Consider the following 20,073-nt stretch of genomic DNA (forward strand, 5'->3'; position numbering starts at 1 on the left):
GTAAAGTCTTATAAAATGTTGATCTTGCCCGAGTGTATTCTTGCGCCTCTCATGCAAGAATAGTGGAACGAAGGTTTGGGTGGGTTAATGTCCTCATAGCGTAGTATTTGTGCTATAGAAAAGGAGGCGAGGCAGTACTGTTGTGAATGTAGAATTCTCGGATGAGCGCTTGTGGATTTCGGACGAGAATTCTTTTCTTAACGCTGTGTGAAAAAAAAGAGATAGATAGAGGGAGAGAGAGAGAGAGAGAGAGAGAGAGAGAGAGAGAGAAAAGGAGAGAGTGGGAGTGAGTGTGAGATAAGGTTGTTTCCCTAAAATCTGTTGCGTCAATTGTGTGGCGTGACTCTGACGCGTAGTGTGTAGCCAGTGCTTTCTGCGGAGACTCTGAGAGCGGTGTTGAGGAACCAATAAAACCCCATTGGAGCCAGTGACTGTACGTGCACGGTGCTGAGGGGCAAAGGGTTTCTTTCCCTTGAAAGATCTACACTCCGAGCTTGTCGACCTCCAACTCATAAACTTTTTCGATCTCGTTTCTCCGTTCTCGCTAGGGAAACCAAAACCGGGAGAGGACTATACGCTCTTTTCCTTACCACGCGGACGATATATTCTGAGGAATACATACACGTTATTGTGAATTGCATATAACGGCACACAGATTCATCGCTGTACATTCGTACGTTCTTCATACGCATTTGGTAAGGAGGACTGTTAACTTAATCTATACTGGAAACGGAATTGCTTTGTTGCAAAGTTGTTTTGGGAGTTTGCTACCGTTTTCTTACACGTGTTTCATTTGTTTTTGCTTTTTGTTGCTGTTTTGTTTTATGCTGTGTTTGTCTTTGTTTTTGTTTTGTTTTTGTTTTTTTTTTTTGTTGTTTTTGTTGTTTTCTCTTGATATCATTCTCATTGTTTTTCATCTGAAGGATACTTTGTATACTGAGAGCCACGCATCGCAGCATGATTTGGCCAACTTAGTACCGGGAGTTTATCTTAACCGTAGATGACATTTTACGCTTTGAAAAAATGAAAGTGCCATTAAGTTGCAATCGATGGTAGTGTTGGAAACAACATCGCCAACAATAACAACATAACCTAGTAACCGCAACATCAAAATGTCATCTCTATTTTTTTGCTGTCTCATTCATCCGCAGGTTCGGCAGTCTCGGGTGATAATGAATCCGACGTCTGCTACGCACGACAATCCGCTGCCAGCTTCTGTTGTGTACGAGGGCGACATTGTTTTGAAAATTCACTAGCTCGAATCCCTATAAAGTGAGGGGTCCTAAGCCTGTGCACCGATTCCCTCATTTTCGGAGTGTAACACGGTGAGGGGAAAAAACACCTACAACGAGATTATCCGCTGGTTAAACTGTAATCCGACTTCATCGTCATAGCTAACGTTGAATCACCGATGATCCGGTCACCCCCTCACGCACAGACGTATTATTTGGACCAATTATGACGGAGGGACTTTGGCCACTCGTCCTGAAGTGTAATACACGTTTCCCCCAGTGCGCGAAAGGAATATATTCCCACAGGATCATATCTCACCCGGTATATATTTCTATCTCACGCGATTGCATAAACTAACACGTAAAGTTGAGCAATGCCTGCCCGCTGGGGTACCTGCCTTATCGCTGCACTTACGACCATCCTTACCCACGCATTGGTACCTGCCGTGGAAGCCACCCCTAACAACAACACAAGTAAGTATGCATGAGCACACTTATAACGGGGCCCCCTTTGTCCAAGTGGTGCTTCCAAAGTTTAGTGTGTGGATTATCATGGGTTCTCCAAACAAATCAGTGAAGAACTCAGTTGATGTTATTCTGTGCCAATTGCCTAAGTAGAGAGTATACAATGATACAAGGAGGAGGGGGCAAAACTTACATCAGACGACATGTAGAGATACCCCGTGTCTCCTAGGTTAACGAAAAGGTACATAGAGATACACAATTTTATACATGTTTTTGAACTACTTTTACTTCTGTTGCTGAGGAGAAGAACATAGCAAAATAAAGAACTGCAACTTACCGCACCTTCCTACTTATTAGATACGTTGACTGGGACTATACATTATAGGCCTACATAATTATGTCATGATATTCGTTCAGTTGATCGTCAAGCGAAGCTCATTATAGTTAATTCCCAGATAAGGGTTTCACATTATTGGCCATATAGTTTTGAGTAGTTTATCATGGTTGTGGATTTCACAAAATTTCATTGTTAAACGGCAATTACACATTCCCTCAAACCTGTTTCTGATGTACGTTGAGGATTGTTATCATTTCCCTGCCTTATTGAGGAGGTAAGTCAAGTACTCTTTCCTCACGCTGAAAAGATGGAAAACATGTGTCAATCTCTTTTTTATGTTTACGTTGTTTCACCAATGTGATATAACAGAATATTGCAGCATTCTTATCCAGATATTGCCACCCATGGATTTATTCAAATATTTTGAAAAAAAAATCCTAACCATTGAAGGGACTGATTGACTTCCCTCAAACTTCAGTAGTGCCTTCCACTTTAGTGCTTGTGCATTATTGAATCAAGAATCATATTTGTTGAACATGCCCTTTGCGATAGAGACAGCATCGATCAAATGCGAGTGTTATTTTTCTGTGAGATGTTCTCATTCAATTCATTTCATTTCATTTCAATTCAATTCATTTTACCCTCATATTTCTCACTGTAGTTCATATTGTGAATGATATAAGCACAAATCACCTAGGTTTGCCAAACCTGATCACAGCCTACTGAACAGAGAAGATGGGAAAAGAAAGAAAAAAATGTACAATTGTATAAAAATAAATCGCAACTGTGACTTTCGCTTCATTTGCTTCCAGAGTAGGGCACAATTGTATGTTTGTTTGTTTTTTATTTCGGCATAAAAGAGAATGTTACAGCAGTAGAAGTGGTACAAGTATGTCCAATTTATGCTGAAAGCGTGGAAATGCGCAAATCAACCCTCGTTTTAGTTCAATCACGTCTCCACATTTGGGAGACACTCGTCTGAGTGTGCGATAATGTCGATATCGATTAAGGTAATCACGTTGTTCCAATTCGATTGATTTAACTTTTCTCTGGTTTGTGATCCTCAGTGATCAACCTGCAATATAGCTTCTGATATTCACCATACATCTCTCCATGCTGACCTCGAAGCCTGAAAAGTTGTCAAACAGGACGTAGTAATGTCCAATAATATTCTTGGGGGTATGAAACCGAGCTGGCTTTCGGTTCGCTATGACTCATGAAACTTAAAAATCCCTACTTGTGAAACCCACCAGCAGACGCATCAGTATGCTGTAGAAATGCATCTAACAAAAGAAACAAGATTGAAAAAAAAAAACATACCAACATATTTGTTGCTTGAGCAATGGATTTGATTCATTACGTCATTATTAGGCCAAATGTCATCTGTAAATGAAATTGACATGATAAATACTACAGTTGAGATTTTACAAACGTCTCATCCACATAGGCCTAGAGGTTTTGCGTCCTGTGCTATCCAGTACGTGTAAAGTTGTTGACATCCTTTGATAATGTCTTAGTTTTATCCTTTGTTCCCACTTGAAGCAACTTGATTTCTGCACGTGAAATGCTGAAATTCAGTGGGCAACGTATGACCATGTCAAATGAAAGTTGCAACTGCTTGCCACACAAGTCCTTCGATACACAATGTCAGAGAAGTAAACTTCAAAATCTCTGACAATGTCAGCAGAATTAAAATGTACTTAACGGACTCAAGACGGCTTTGCTCATAATCACAACGAAAGGTCAAACTGTGGTCACATCATATTTTGTAGTTTTACCAAGTCACCCCCTTGTCACTCAGCCAAGGTTCATAATTTTCATAGTATTTCCCTGTACAGGAAAGACGCTTCGATTCCGGAACAGAGTGCAAAAACTGTGACTAGATTGTGGTTCTTAGATTGGTATCTTATACTTTAAAAATCATCATGAACCATTACGAAAACAAAGAAGACATTCTTTTATGCTCAGCCAACATCCACATAGCCAACTTTGAATGTCACAGAAGAAAGCGTTGTCACATTATAACGAGTCAGCTAAAATAGTTTGATGTTGCTACTATATACTAAAAGTTAAAACCTTCAGCGTAGCTTTACCGGTCTCTCCCCCCCCCCCCAAAAAAAAAAAAAAAAAATGATACCGAAATAGAACTGTAAATAAACATTTTGTGTAAAATGATTTGGCTGAACGTTACACCACGATTTAAGAGAATATGACCACTCTCCCTGGTGAAAAGACAACCCAACATGTTGACAAATAGGCGTTCTAACTACGTCCTTGAAGGCATTACCTAATCCCATGTCCGAGAGAATCTGATTGTTTGTATTTATATATAGCACACATTGGGATTTGGGAATGTCGCAGGGATGTAAAATGGAACGTTCCACTTGTCCACCATATCACAAACATTTTCTCATGACACGAAAAAAAAGGGGGGGGGGACGGGGACTTGATATACCTTATTGGCTTCACGCAAACAGAACAGTGGGAATGAAATGGCCTCATATTATATTTTTTCACCAACGACGGAAGGTGCATGCCTATCAAGCTCAGTGTTATTTTTAGTACGGACAGTGTAGACACAATATTATGATGATGGTGTCCATATCTCTCCAAGTGCATGGATGTTTGCAACATATTTGTGGCTTCGTCAACTACACGGAAGGAAAACATAGTTATTCAAATATTAGGAATAGGAATTCATTAAATCATCAAACGGAGAAGAAAAATATATGAATTCAAGAATCAATAGCTGAATGGAGAAACAAATATAATATGCTCATCAAAATGTCGTGATAAGACTATCATTTGCGGCTCAAAACCATTTAAAGTTGGACAGGTTTTGTTTGCATTCATTTCGAAGAAATAACCAGTGAAAGACTTGTAGTTGTTTGTTTTTTTACGAAATCGCCATTTATTTCACACAAAAAAGGAGGAAACTCAATAAAAAGCGTGATGGGCTATTGCCAATCTTTATTTTGCAGACGTCGTGTAATGAAAGCAAAAACGGCGTATAAAAACAATGTTCATCTTGATAGACGACCATAAAAAATGGTCCCAGTGTACACGTCACTCTATAATCAAAGTATGGAGTCTGTCACAAGTTACGTGTATACTTGTTATCATTTATTGTTACGATCAACATCAATTCTTTATCTTCTTATGTCGTCGGTTATATCATGAAAAAAAAAAGAAAATGGCAGTTTGATAGTCCATGCGTAGTGCGTTGACACCAGTCGCAACGAATTACACTGTGCGGAGTATCTCTTTGAGCCACCATTCTAGTCGAGGTTGGGATATTCTTGGGAATTGTGGAGTATAAAAGAGGTGGATATTAGGGCGGAGGGAAAGAAGGTGGGGGGGGGGGGAGGGGTTATGTCATGGTGTCATAGGATGTTTGAGACATCGTGGAAAGGAATCACTTATGAATTCTGACCACGATATCACTCACAGGAAATCCTCCCTGCCCCCAAAATTGAATTTTCAATCTTCATGAAATAACTTTGCCCATGTACAGGCCCCAGACGAGAATTACCTGCCGTGTCCAATTTCATTTTAACCACAGCTTCTCCTATTTACGGCAGTGCTTTTGTTATACGCAAACATATTTCACTGAGTGGAGAGGATATATCTGATTTATATATGTATACCACTGCGCATCATCCCCACTGCACAGTATTATTGCGCCAGGAACATATTTTCTCAATTGTTCTGATTCCGTCAAGCGAAATGCGTACACAGGAAAGCTTTTATCTTATTTTCAGTGGTACATTATATTGGAAATCAAATATCAACTGTAGTCTTTGCGCAATGCGCAGATGGAAAAAAATCTAACACAAATGAAAACACAAGCATTAACGGAAATATGTGAAAGATATCCAGTCATATTACAGCCATTATATCTCAGTCTAAAGACACTGACAGAATAGGTGCCACTATGAATGTTGCATTCTATGTGTCAGCACTGGTTCTTTGTACTTACATTATTTTTTGGCATAAGATCTATAGGAAATAGCGCGTGAAATTCGTTGCCGCTCACTCTCCAACACTTCATGAAAAGTTGCAGCAAGCGAGTGTCTGTCTCTGAACGGTACAATTGGAAATCAGGAAGTAAGTTGCATTGACGTCAGCAAAATTTTATTTCTTGTTCAATCAAACAACATCTTTCAGATATGGCCAAGTGAATATACAAAACATTCTCCGAATACTTTTGTTTTTGTCTGTTTCATGTCATGTATCTTTCAGTCTCCCGTCAAAAACAAACAAGGCCATATTATATCACCATGAAGTATTGTGCGATCAAGAATAGAATATCCCGACCTATTTTCTGTTTTATCATTAAAAATTCCTATCATGTGGAAACTGCATTTTTGTAGTCTTGTTGACTTTAACGAGAAAAGAGTTTTATCAAAACTTGGACGGACCAATATAAAACAAGAAAATGAAAATTTTATGGACATTGTTAGAATAAGATTATTATAATTGAAAACTTATTTAGAGTACGTTATATCTCAAATCGAAATATGTATTCTGTCCTGCCAACTTTAAATGTTTCACATCAGTCCCAGGTGTATATATTTCTGTTTGGACGTGACATGAGAAATAGAAAAGAGTGGAGCAGAGACATGAAGCTGTCTTTATTTCTGCCTTTCTTTCTTTTCTTATTTTGTTATTCCAGCACTAATTTAAATATTCAATCATATCATTCATTCATTTCTTCTTCCTTTTTCTTTAACTGAATGCAAGAACTTACCGTGATGAAAGCACAATCACGTGAGAGCTGTTTATAGAGAAAATCTTTTCATATATAGAAAGCTCTCTTTAGATAACTTACGGACGGTTGGATGTCCTTGACGCTGTTCGCCAATGCTGTGATTCTCTTTCATATTCAGTTGGTAATTCTTATTAAAGTAACGTTCCTTTGAATTATTGTACTTTCAATTCTGTGTATAAGTTTTCAATTTGGAATGTCTGAACTCATTTTCGCAGCAACAAAGAGATAAGAAAGGAGTTTGAATGAAGTAAATGTGAAAGTGACTGCAATTATCAAGTTTTTTTTTATTGCCATGCAGATATTGTAGAGGAGCCTTTGCAGATTAACATTGAGATAACTGTCAAAATAATACTCCAAATTGTGTCCAAATTGCATTCCTCACGAAAATAGATTCACAGTTCTTAATGCACTGGTCAGCTAGTCGTAGGCATTCCTTTGGCACTGGACTGAGACACTCGAAGTACTTGAAACGAATTTCAATAAGTCACAGATTTGTCTAACCTTATAACAAACACTCCCTTTTCTCACCTTCTTCAGGAAATACAAATAAAGTGTGGATAAATAAACGTTCAGCTTCCACTGGGCCTTGGAACGTATTTGTTGTCGGTGCGTTCAAATCACGCATGCGCAATACACGCTCACTTTGCAGAGGCCTCTGGAATGAAGAAACCAAAATGCAATGCAGATCATTGTATATCTATTGGAGGGGGGGGGGGGTTGAGCAATATATCATGTATTATGATTATCATAACATCATAACGACATTTTACACCCAAAATATGCAATGCTAAATTGAAAACTTAAAGACTGTCACTCTTCCAACCTTTTTGTAATTAAATGTTAAATTTGACTCTCAAAATGTTAGATTTATTATTTCTGGACACCGTTTTATCAAAAGATGTAATCTGTTTTAAAATTCTCTATAATAATACAACACAGGCTGACATTAAAGGTATGACAGAAATCATCTATATAATCAATTATAACTCTTCATAATACAGGGCCCTGAAATGGTAGTTCAACATTTTGAGTGTTGAATATAGATATAGGAACTATACTATTTAGTATTTTGAGTGTTGTTAAGGAAAGGTTGGAGGCGTGACAATATTTTAAAATGTTGATTTATCATTTCACTTTTAGAATGTAGTGGGCTGAAAGGAGCTGCTTCTACTTCACTCAGTACTCCTGGAGACATTGAAAGTCTCATACAATGTCAAATGGAATAGATGAAATAGCTTATAAAGGACTTAATATAATATTAATATACATTCGGAGAGAGAGACGGAGAGATAGAGAAGGAGAGAAAGAGGAAGAGGGGGTAGAGAGAAGGATACATACTCACAAACGGACGTCACGATTGTGTTCTTATTGGCTGAACTATAGCACGATTCATCTATTTTGATAGTTCGCAGTTTTGCAATAATGTAATTATAGATGGGAAATCAAGACTTCATTGACAATTATACTTTTCCGTTTATGTAAAAAATAATCCAAAACAATGCAGTTATGCACCTCATGCGCTTTCTATTTGTATAGACAAAATTGTATCTGAACAATATGCGTCTTTTCGGAGCATAAAAACAATGTCGCGTTGTGCATCCAAGATCATGCACTATAGAAAGCGGGTATCGTTATGTAGGTAGAAGAAAAATAATGGAGAAAAGTCTTCATGTCTTGTTCTTTCGTACTGTTTTGTTCTCTCTTTTTTTTCGGTGTTGTTTTATGTTTCCTTGATTTTTATTGATTTTACTCTCAGACATAGATCAGACATAGATAAAACAATCCGTTCTCAGGTTCAAAGTATACAAAACCGGAGCAAGTATGGTTAAAGACAAGATTAACATAGTTTTTGCAGTATTTACTGTCACAATTTTCATTTTAACATCCACAATCAGTAATACATCACTTAAGATCCCGCCAAATAAACTTAACAACAAAAAACGGTTATAAATCAGTTTAAGTCCAACCAACTAAACAATAATTCTAACAAATCTAAAATATGCATACGTATTTATAAACACACACACGCACACACACACCTTCATACAGACGTACTCTCTCCCTCCCTCTCTCTCTCTCTCTTTCTCCCTCTCTCTCTCTCAACTCCCTCTCCCTATCTGTTCATCTCTGTCCATATGTTTATCTATGTTTATATTTCTATTTGTCCATCTGTTTGTCTCTATCTATCTATCTATCTATCTATCTATCTATCTATATATATATATATACTATCTATCTATCTATCTATGCTATCTATCTATCTCTATCTATCTATCTATCTATCTATCTATCTATCTATCCATATCTATCTATCTATCCATCTATCTATCTATCTATCTATCTATCTATCCATCTATCTATCTATCTATCTATCTATCTATCTATCTATCCATCTATCTCTATCTATCTATCTATCTATCTATCTATATATCTATTTATCATCTATCCATCTCTCTATTTATCTATATTTCTATCAACCTACATGTCTATAACATCCATCTTCTGTGAATATCCTTTATAACATTCTCTATAGCTTGCTGATGTCGTAAAGGGCAGAGGTTTCTTATTCAAATCTGTCCTAACAAGTGGACCTTTATAGTCATAAGTATGAAGGCCTTCTGCCATATATAGCGTCTGAGCGCGAATAAAAGACCGTACAGTTTGAATACCTTCTAATCACTGAAGGAAGGTCATATTAGCTAAAAAGAGGATTTCAAGACGAGTCGTTTCAGTTCAACCGCATAAATGCATCATTGGTTATTTATGGTGTGTAAACTGAGTCAGAGTTTTGTTTTGTTTCGTTGGGTTTTTTTTTTTTTCGTTGGACATGCAAATGTTAGACTGAAAATCCGATTCGAAGATGAAACCTTGAAGTGTTAGAAGAAGCGCTGGTTTAATATTGTGCGTGCAATTGTTAGGTGAAGAATCCCGGAAGTGACAACAGAAAGTTTCTTTTCCTTTTTTCACTTGTTAACTAATGAAATCCGGAAGTGGCATCACAAATATGAACTCTCCCCCTCCCCCCTTTAAAAACGTGACGCCGGCGGTGTTAATTCAGTCTTTAGGAGGAGACTGCTTGAAGAGAGTCGCATACGCGGTCTATCCGTTGAGTAAGAGAGTCATAACACTTAGGCATGCCATTGCAAGGAACCCACATCACTTCTCTTGTAAAGAAAATAGGGAGAAATCCAGGTGCAGTAATCAAACACACAAAAACCGGTTAATAAGCTCAACTGGGGGAGGTCTGCAGGTCGTAGTCACTATAACTTCTTTTCGCTGAGGAATCATCGAGGAGCTTTGTGTGGTCCTTCAACGGTTCACACCCCGTGTCTTGATATGTCGCGCATGCATCCTCTTGTGGATCTTTTGGGAACCAATCAGTCTGGAAAATGGATAATTTACAAAATACATTGATTTCGAATATATCCAATTTCCATTTATGAAATACCTCATACTTACGAATCATTTCGACTAGTTCGGATAGACTTAAAGTGACACTTTGCCTATGAACTATGCGACACTCTTTTGAATACATCCAAATCATTAGTGAAATTATAACTAACATCACAGATCGTCAGTCGACTATACTTTCAGCGTTTTACTTTGTTCATTGCAGTACCAGATGTCTAGGTATACACAAATCTGTTGTCTGTTGTTGCAGTGTATCTTGCCAAATTCCCTTCAGTAACACATCATACAAAGCAGACTACGCGCACTGTGTACAAGCACACATAATGCACAATGCTTCGCTGAACCCTCTCAATACAACTACAGTTGTATTTCGTTCATTTCTGCATGCAGTACACAGCGCACAACAAATGCTGTAATAAAGGTTATTCTCTGACAGTTTAGAAGTGCCTACGGTCGAGGAAACTGTGTTCCGTGTCATGAACACTCAAAATACAACAACCTCCGTACGGTGAAATGAGAAATGCTTTGTATCGTAATCGCCCACCAGAAAAGTGAGTAAACTGCAGCTATACAGCGAAATTCCATCGCCCGGATATCGATCCGTTCATCGCGGAGATATAGAGCCATAACTATAACTCACGCTATCTTTTACAAGGAAATAATTATTCAACAATGCTTACACCTCTCCGCCTTTGATTGCGCACGAACGCACATGATTCGGAGGTAACGGATCCCATTGTCAGGTGTATTATACGGGGGCATGTCTAAGGGTGTGTCGACCTGTGAGGAATTGCTGATTCATTTTTTTTTTTTTCTGAGCCCTTGTGTAGGCTCCTAATTGTTAACCCAGAAATTCCGTTGGGAAATTTGCTTCAGAAATTATCATCTTGGGATCACTGAATTAGCACCTCTATACATTTCACCGACAATCCTATATCGGGGGAAAATTAGATGGGACTGGTTTGATCCTTTAAGTCCGCACATATTCAGAAAGGAGATTACAGAAATCTGCCAATTGTATACATTTTAAAGAGGAACTTTATTCTTCTATTAAAAAAACTCCAGTCTTAGAATTAGTTTTACTGATCCAGAAATTAAGAGGCTTTGGAAGCTTCTGTACAACGTATACAGGTATACAAGTGTATTTGTTATTGTCGTTTCAGCATGTTCAGTAAAGAGTGCTGTCCACATCTAACATTTTAAATTGTACAAGTTTATCTGTTTAACGCAAACTTCTCTTCTTTTTTTTTTGGCTTGATTTTCACCATTGAGTTATTTATCAAATACAATGTTGCCACTGACTTGTCTCTCTAACAGGTCTCTACACATTCACGGGCTGCTTCTACGACAACCCTAACTACGATGTCCTACCCGACCTCGTCAACTGCACGGGCAACGACATCTATCAGTCATGTAGCGCCTGCAGCCCTAAGTACCCGTATTGCCAATCCGGTAGTATGACAGTGGAGTTGTGTTTCGACATCTGCGTCCGTCAGAATGCGCGCTACTTCGGCCTTCAGGACGGGAGCCAGTGTCTATGCGGGGGCGCGTTCGCGCGCTTCGACGCCCTAGGATCGCCTACGAGTGGGGGTGCGTGCGAGAAGCCGTGCACGGGCAACGCGTCCCAGAGTTGTGGCGGCAGCTTCACCCTGCGTGTGTATGAAATCCAAGGTAAAGTCTATAATCAAAAGTGATTGTGTATGCTTGTTTGTTTGTTTGTTTGTTCGGTTTTTTTTTATTTGTTTGTTTTATGATTTTGTTGACTCTTCCGTGGTTTGACGTCCAATCCCATTGATAGCTAAACGAGTAATGATGCAACGATTGTGACGAACAAGTTGGTGTAGTGCTTGTCCTAAAAATGATATTATAAAATGGGCTTTAGAATCTCTGCAATCTGATTGGTCAATAATGCATTGACTTTTACTGATCCACATTGAGCCATGCGTCCGGTAAAATCCGAGTGCATGGCTCAAAAGCCTTATTTAGTGTTGTAGGTATACCGGACGCATGATGGGGTTGAATTTCATGAATTTCATGAATTTCATGAATTTTATAAAACGAATGATGCACAGGCCTATTTCGCGGAGCGGTGAGATTTGGATGCTCTCGTTTAACTATGGAAACATTGTTAAACAAACTCGCTGCGCGTGGGTTTACATGTTAACAGTTCAATTATCACGGATCCACTCTGTCCTGTGCATCATTCTGTATAGGATAAGAAGAGGGGGGTAGGGGAAATACCGTGTAGCAAGTATACAGGACTCTTTTAAGCTAACCTATTATCATTCAAGAAAAGTATCCAGCGAGTATGATAAAACAATAAATGATAAAATGCAAAGATATCATGAATTGATATATGAGGTTTTTTGTTTGTTTGTTGTTGTTTTGGGTTTTTTTTTCGTGCTTGGAGCTGCCACGTGATTTACAGAAAGGCATCAAAAGCTTTGCTTGATTTACCGGCATTGCATTATAATGTCATTTTTTTTAATATATATATATAGCGCATTTATAAGGGGTACAAAGCGCTTTATGTCATAAACAACTATTATATCAGGCATGATAAACTTACATTAATATACAAATAAACAGAAACAGCAGTGTGAAATAACTTATAGCATTACTGAAATAAATGGGATGTCAATCATTTAATGTTCCTTGAACAATAATTCCTTGGATGATTTATTCGCTGAAAAGGGTAAAGTTCCATCATTGTAACAATTTTTCTTCCCAACTGTTCAAGATTAAAGACCGTGACTACCCCGTCAATTCATCATTTAAACGGTTCACAGAGGCCCTATAATCGGCTGGCTTGCCCGTTTTGACGAGGTACTCCATTAGACGTTATGGTGCGGAACCGCTCATGATCAGTCCCAAATTAGATGTCTTCTCACGCAGGAATGAACGGGCTGCCTTCGCGTTAGGAGCGCAATCGTCCAGAATCATATTCAGCGACATTTCGCACTTTATCATGTATGGAAGTACATCTGTATCATCAATACGTAGACTACGAATAACCATCTTCGTAATACATTATTGCTGTGTTGTCTTAAGTTATCTGTATTGAAACTCTTTTTCACCTGTCATGTCCGCTTTTCATGCACTGAATTCAAGAGAGCAGTCGCGCTTTGTATTTACTCTTTGACCCTGAAATAATCAAAGGCAGCAACTAGAAAAAGTCAATAATGTAAATTGTTCTGTCGTTTCTACTACTATTTTTGTATTACTATAGCATCATTGTACCTGGCGTGTGAACAGTTTGGTCTCATTTCCCCTATCTTACTTCCGTATGCGCCTATTAGAGTCCACTTCCGATTGCTTCCATCCGGGATATTTAAACGTCAGAGAGGACCATTACCCCCCTCTGGGGCGGACAGAATTCGCCGTGAATGATGTCCTGGACTATGCGACGATCTGCCGAGATCCCAGCGTCTTGGCTGGGGGCTCATCGACGATCTCCTGTAACGGCAGTGCGTGGTCAGCGGCGCCACCGTCCTGCGATATTCGCTGCTCCCGTCCGGACATGATGCCATACGTGTACTTCGCATATGGGACCAACGACAGCTACGGGATCGGCGAAACGGAGACCTTCCTGTGCACGGGGAACCTGACAACTTTTCAGGCAGAGTGTACCAGTGTGGGATTGTGGGAGCTGCCAATCGATTGCCCGGTGACGTGCCCGGATCCTTCGCCGACATTGCCGATTGGTGGCGCACTCGATGCTTCCGCCACGAGACAACATTACCCCGTTGGTGTGTTACTGAACTTCGAGTGTGACGACGCAGCACTGAGTTTCACAATTGCCTGCGGAGATGACGGTAGTTGGAATATCTCTGGAATAGCATGTCCCAGTAAGTGCGCACGTGTATTATCATTACCGAAATACATTTCGATAATTCGATGATGATAGTGATGATGATGATGAAGATGATAGTCGTCACCATCAATCATCATTGTTCGTCATGATCGTCATCACAAAAGTATACGAGAATCTGATGATGGTGATGATGATGATGATAATACTAATAATGATAGCAATGGAGGTGGTGATTATAATGATGGCGACGAAGAAGGTGGTGATGATGATGGCGATACTCGTCGACATCATCCGTCATCATCTTCATCTTCATCATAATCATCCTCTTTTATCACCGTTATCAGCATCATATTCGTCAACAACATGCTCATAGAATTGTATCTGTCATTTTTATCCGATTCCCCTCTCCCCTCCCCTCTCTTATGTTGTGTGCATTCTTCCGTCTACTTTTTTCCTTATTCATTCTTCTCTTTTTCGTTCTTCTTCTTCTTCATGATCATCTTAATCTGTATATTTCTTACTTTTTGTTCTCTCCCGCCTCACCCATGTCATCATTCATCATTCCCCCGTCTATTCCATTGTCCTATTCTATGATCTGTTATGATTTACGGTCGCCCCGTGGTGCAGACCCCCCCCCCCCCCCCCCCCACTCAGGTGGTCATTCGTACCGCATACGCGTTCCCGATTTTTCAGGAACGGGGTAGGCCTATATTTTAGGGGCTCAGCTCGGGGGGAAAAATCCCCGATATTCCTTAAAATAGGGGGTCTTTTATCATTATTTCTAATTAAGGGTACTTTACAAATCTTTCCCAACATGTTTCAGACATGTTCATCTGTAGAAATCCCAACCTGGACCCTGAGTGAAGGAAAAATGCAGCAGGAAGTACATCTTCTCTGGTACATTCTGCATGAGAACGTCCCTAAACGTCCCTAAATGTATTCCTTTCAATGCAGGTGCTGAAATTGTGGACACTTTTCACCTCAGCACTCTTCCTTCATCTAAGGGGTAATTTTGTTAGTTCCCTTCCAAAAATCATGTAATGGGGGCAATTCTGCTGGCCTCCCTTCTAAAACCCTAAAATAGGGGGGTAATTTCGATGGCTCCCCTTCCAAAAGCCTGTTATAAGGGGTCAAAATCCTAACCCGTTTCCTTCCGTAAAGGGGGTATCTCTTGGAATCTGGCACAAGCATAATTATGTGTATGTTGCAGAGGAAGAGGCTCTACTCTCAGCAAACAGATCCTGAATCTGAATCCTGGCCAACACTATAGTGTTATCATTGCATAAACCATTTTAACCACGGTATCCATCTTGTCCCAAATTAAAAATTGTTGCCTAGTGGTAACATGCACATGCAGAGCTTCAATGATTGAGAAAGAGCAGAATAAATACGACTTAATGAGTATTAAAGTGAGAACAACTGTCATAGATATCGTTATCGTTATACATTGGTCCACCTGCTGTCGAAGGCAGTCTGACAGTTCATCTACACGTCGGATGAAATCACACCTGTTATGAACTTGGTCATCCTTCGTACAGATACGACGCAATCGACACCAACCGCGTCCAGTGAGGGAGGGTCGGCAGTCACCTCCCCGATGTCCCCCGTGGATCCCCGCACGATGTCAAAGGTCACGGTGTCAACCGGAACCACCACTGCCCTCGGAGTCCCCGGCGAAACAAACGGTCAGACAAAAGGCGGTGCAGGTGAGCGTATGTTGTGCCGCTGGAAAGTTTCCTGTTATAGAATAGTAGTCTGCACAGCTGAGATAAACGGTCTGTGCTCGCGATAAGCGCTGATAGCCTTGTAGAGAGCCACCCTTTATGACGCATTATTTTCAACGTCGTTTAGATCTTCGTTTCCCCTTTTCAACTCAAATAAAATGATCATAATAATGAACTAATTTGAATCTTTTTGACGCCGATTAATTGGCAGACACAAAAACACTTGATCTGAATTGATTTAAACATATGTTCATTGTGTGTAACAGGGTAGATTGCCTTTGATTTATTTTTCATTTCAATGCCAAACGTCTGTTTTTGTACAGCATTTAAATATCATTGTATATATATATATATATATATAAAAAGTTTGCATTGCTGATTATACAATCAGCAAAATCGCTAAAATAAAGGGAAAATCAATATATTTCCCTTAATGGAATGGATGAACCTTTGTGCGTAAATATCACAGATTAAAGGGAAAATATACCAAAACAAGGAGCATGAAGTCAGCTTTAACCCTAAAAAGACTGGGGGGGGGGGGCCTAAAAGGCCCCCCCCTCGACATTTCGCGCGATTACTCTGCAACACGCAATGCTCTTGCCGCGATGCTCTATGACTTTTTTCTTTCGAGTTTCCCGCACATTTTGACACCAAATTTGTGACGCCCGGGGGTATGGTTCTGAAGTTACGTAACTTTTTGTACATGCACGTGAGGCCGAAAACGGCTCAAAAATGTGATTTTGTGTACAAAGTCAATGCAAATTGAGTTTTTTCACATGGTTCATATAAATATGCTTATTTTTACTCTCAATGGCTAAAATTAATTTGTTTTAGGAGTATTATGCTTCAAAAAGTGTCTGCCACAAATTCTGTTTAAAAAAACAACAAAAATAAAAGGTCGAAAAAAACAAGGAAATACATAAGAAATTCATAAAACAATAAAATAAATAAGAAATTAATTTTGATACCGATTTTTTTTTCAAGTACATTTGCTAAGAATGCCACAAAGAATAATTAGACCAAAAATGAGCACTTTTGGAGCTTTATTTACTGATTTAGATCAAAGAGTCTGATTTCTCGGATAAATTAACATAATTAATCAAAATAAAATAAAAGAAGACTATTTTGGAAAATTTAAATATACGATCTTGTAGATTACATCGCACACTACCATTGTGCAAATTTTCGCGGCGATCGCGCGATCCGCGGCCGAGATCTTAAGGGGGGGCCCTTTAGGCCCCCCCCCCCCCCCCCCCAGTCTTTCGAGCTACCAAAATAGCCCAGTCTTTTTAGGGTTAACCGAAATGTCACTCTCTTCAGTGGCCAAGAATAGATGTTTCCTTTATTCATCAATGCACTCAAAACGAGCCTGCAATCAGACGGATAGTCTATTTACGTCATTCAACATGACCCGCCCACGAAAAAGGATGCAAACAGAGTTTGGCGAAAATTTCCCTCGATGCATCATCGACCGGTTTCCATGGTGACCTGTAAACAAGCAACTCGTTTTACAGTGCACCACAGGAAACGCAGCCATTTGGTGATTAGCTGTGTTTAAAGGAGAGAGAGAAAGAGAGAGGGCAAGAGAAATTATTGCTGAGAGCAAGTCAGCTTATTGCGATGATTTCTCAGAGGGGGAAATCTACTCTATCTCGAGCGGAAATATCAATATATATTTGAGGAATGATGCTTCCGGTCGTGGTGATGAATGACCCAGAGGTTAAAGACTGCCGCGAATATCTGCTTACCTTCCGAACTAGAATTAGGTCATAACCACTTTTCCTTTTCCCCTTTCCTTCACCTGGATAAAGTGACAACTCTTCAATCCAGTAAAGAATGACATTTCTATTTTCTTTCCCTCATTCTTGATTCAAATGTATCTGCCCTCAAGATTGTTTTTTGTTAGAAGAAGAAAAAAAAACAATTGAGAGGGGAGAGGTGAAACGGATCTAAATCCTAATTAATAAACATTAAATAAGTTTTGGATGAAAAGATTGGCATGTGATACATAAAATTAATTGTAATAACATGTTATTATGATACTACTCAATTCAATTCGATATGGGGCGGGGCGGGGCCGCATTGGGGCCAAATTTTTAGCTTCTTCTTGAAAACTCCATGATTAATTTTCATAAAAGATGTCAAACTTGTCAATTCAATTCAACCAATGTCTGCTCAAGACATTGCTTCTATCTGAGGTACAGACTCCTAGAGTCCACTTCACCAACCATTTCGTCTGCATGGAAATTAGGCCTTTGTCGTCCCCTTCGACTAATCTCTAGTTTCATGCTCTGTTCACGTTCAGGATGGATCATCGCAGTCGCGGTCGTCATTCCACTTGTCCTGATCATCGTCCTCGTCATTGCTTGCATCTGTTACAGGTGAGTGGCAGTTTGGGTTGTCAGGGAAACTGCCATAATAACATGAGGTTTTAGTGTTCGTCACCTGGAGAAGACAGATCTTTAGGATAAAGTATCTTCAATCTTTTTGTTACCTTTCTAGCTGCTTCTTTTTTTTGGGGGGGGGGGTGAGGGGGTGGAAATCGGGTGGGGGGCTTGTGATCATCTTGGCATATGTTGATGTGTGTGTGTGTTTGTGTGCCCTTGCGGTGTTGTTGTTTGTTGTTGTTGTTGTTGTTGTTGTTGATGATGTTGCTTTAAGCCGCTTGGCAATTGAAAAAGGAGAAAATGATTCAAGCACAGATAATAATTGTATGTTGAATAAAACAAGTAAAAGTTATATTGCTTTGCCTAACCAATGTACCGATGTCCCACCCTACACAGGAAGCGAAAGGAGGAGGAGAGTGACGTACCGCAAGTTGTTCTCGGTTACGTTAAGAAAACTGGGACGTTAGGTGGAACACTCAGACGCAACAGGAACTTGGATGCCGATGCTACAAATAACCTGGAAGGGGGATCCGATGCATCTAAGAGAGCCACTCTATCCAATTCCCTCAGTTCAATAAAGCGAGAGTTCGTCAAGCGCGTGACACTCAGCAGAAACCGTCCTGATCTCCCGCCGAAGAAGAATCCAAAGAGATCCTCATCCCAGCCCGTCTCTTCGGGAGCGCCCGAAGGGATCTACGACAGTCCTCGGGAAGTGCGAGCAAATTCGAACGTATCGCGAGGGAAGTATGACAACGTGAACAATGCGAGTCGTCCCAGTCTATCGGGTAAAAAGGCAACGGTGCTTTCGACTGTTCCGTCTTTCGACAACGATGACGACGTGTTCAAGCCCGATGGAGGGAGCCATGGACAAGCCGAAGACGGCGGACTAAGGACGAGCAAGAGCAACGAGATGCTGGACGCACTCATGATGGAATACGATGGGAGAGTGAACCTCGGTTTCGACGACGTCGAGTCATCTGCGAGATCGTCACCGTCAATGGGTTCGATGGCGAAAGATTCGCCCGTCACGGAGCGAGCCGTCGTACACGCAGTAAGCCCTCTGGCGAAACAAGACTCTACGGATCTATCCAACCCTCAGCCGGAAGATCCATCTGTAAATGGGTCAACTGCGGACAGAGCGGTAGATGAAGTTTCACCCCACCGATCTGGAGGAGCGGAAGATGTTATCAAGTCTCAGTCCATTCATTTGTCGCCGCTTGAGGTCGATGTTCATCACGAAGGGGATACGCCACGTAGAGATGACCCCAGGGACAAATCCCCGCTCTACGCTAGCATAGGCGATCCTAACCTATCCCCTTCTAAGCCAGAGATAGATGACACCAGCAAAGACCCAAATGCACAAGGTGGATCCGAAGTTAACGGGACGCCAGAACCACCATGCGATACCTCAGCTGGGTCCGACGATCAAGGCACGCCAGCATCGCGAGGTACCTCATTGTACGACACACTTGGGAAACCCAAACCGTTGCCGCCTGATCTCAAACGCAGGCTAACTTCGGAATCGATCGTGGATGGTGATGAGAATCGACCTCCCCCACTGACAATAGACACGTCCTCAAATGGCGAGAACCAGTACATGCCTATGAACGGTCAAAAGAGTGTTCCCGGCCCGGAATCACCGCAGTACGCGTCCTTGAGTGAAGTTCGGACGTCGATAGGTGGGAACAGTTACCCGGAGGTCACGAGTCCCTTGTCGCCCGCGATTTCTCCATTAAATCACGGGTATGTTAACGTGGGCCGCGGGAACATGACGCCGAGAGCAAATCAGGAATTTGTTCACCCGAGGCGTCCCTCTCTTCCTCCGGATTCCCCCGTATAATGAACATGGACTCTTCCAATATCTAAAAGGAGCAATCCACCACCAAATGCTGGTGCTATTAAAAGGGTGATGTTATTTATTACGTGTATAAA

General features: G+C 40.4%; 1 protein-coding gene across 1 annotated transcript; it reads left to right on the forward strand.

The window, feature by feature from the left end:
- Nucleotides 1-1,606: 1,606 nt before the first annotated feature.
- Nucleotides 1,607-19,981, forward strand: LOC139731104 (uncharacterized). The gene is made up of 6 exons (XM_071641984.1): nucleotides 1,607-1,706; nucleotides 11,534-11,887; nucleotides 13,516-14,064; nucleotides 15,569-15,736; nucleotides 18,060-18,135; nucleotides 18,538-19,981. The coding sequence occupies exons 1-6, from the start codon at nucleotides 1,607-1,609 to the stop codon at nucleotides 19,979-19,981; spliced, it is 2,691 nt and encodes an 896-aa protein (XP_071498085.1).
- Nucleotides 19,982-20,073: the final 92 nt, after the last annotated feature.

This window comes from Diadema antillarum, unplaced genomic scaffold (assembly GCF_040938485.1).
Source record: "Diadema antillarum isolate AM-2024a unplaced genomic scaffold, OU_Dant_1.0 seq00000357_RagTag, whole genome shotgun sequence".
NCBI lineage: Eukaryota > Metazoa > Echinodermata > Echinoidea > Diadematoida > Diadematidae > Diadema > Diadema antillarum.

What these genes read in the sequence shown, in the direction of transcription:
- LOC139731104 (XM_071641984.1), top strand. Translation starts at nt 1,607, where the DNA reads ATGCCTGCCCGCTGGGGTACCTGCCTTATCGCTGCACTTACGACCATC. An exon ending in CACCCCTAACAACAACACAA is followed by an intron (nt 1,707 to 11,533) that starts GTAAGTATGCAT and finishes TCTCTCTAACAG; the next exon opens with GTCTCTACACATTCACGGGC. An exon ending in TCAGACAAAAGGCGGTGCAG is followed by an intron (nt 15,737 to 18,059) that starts GTGAGCGTATGT and finishes GTTCACGTTCAG; the next exon opens with GATGGATCATCGCAGTCGCG.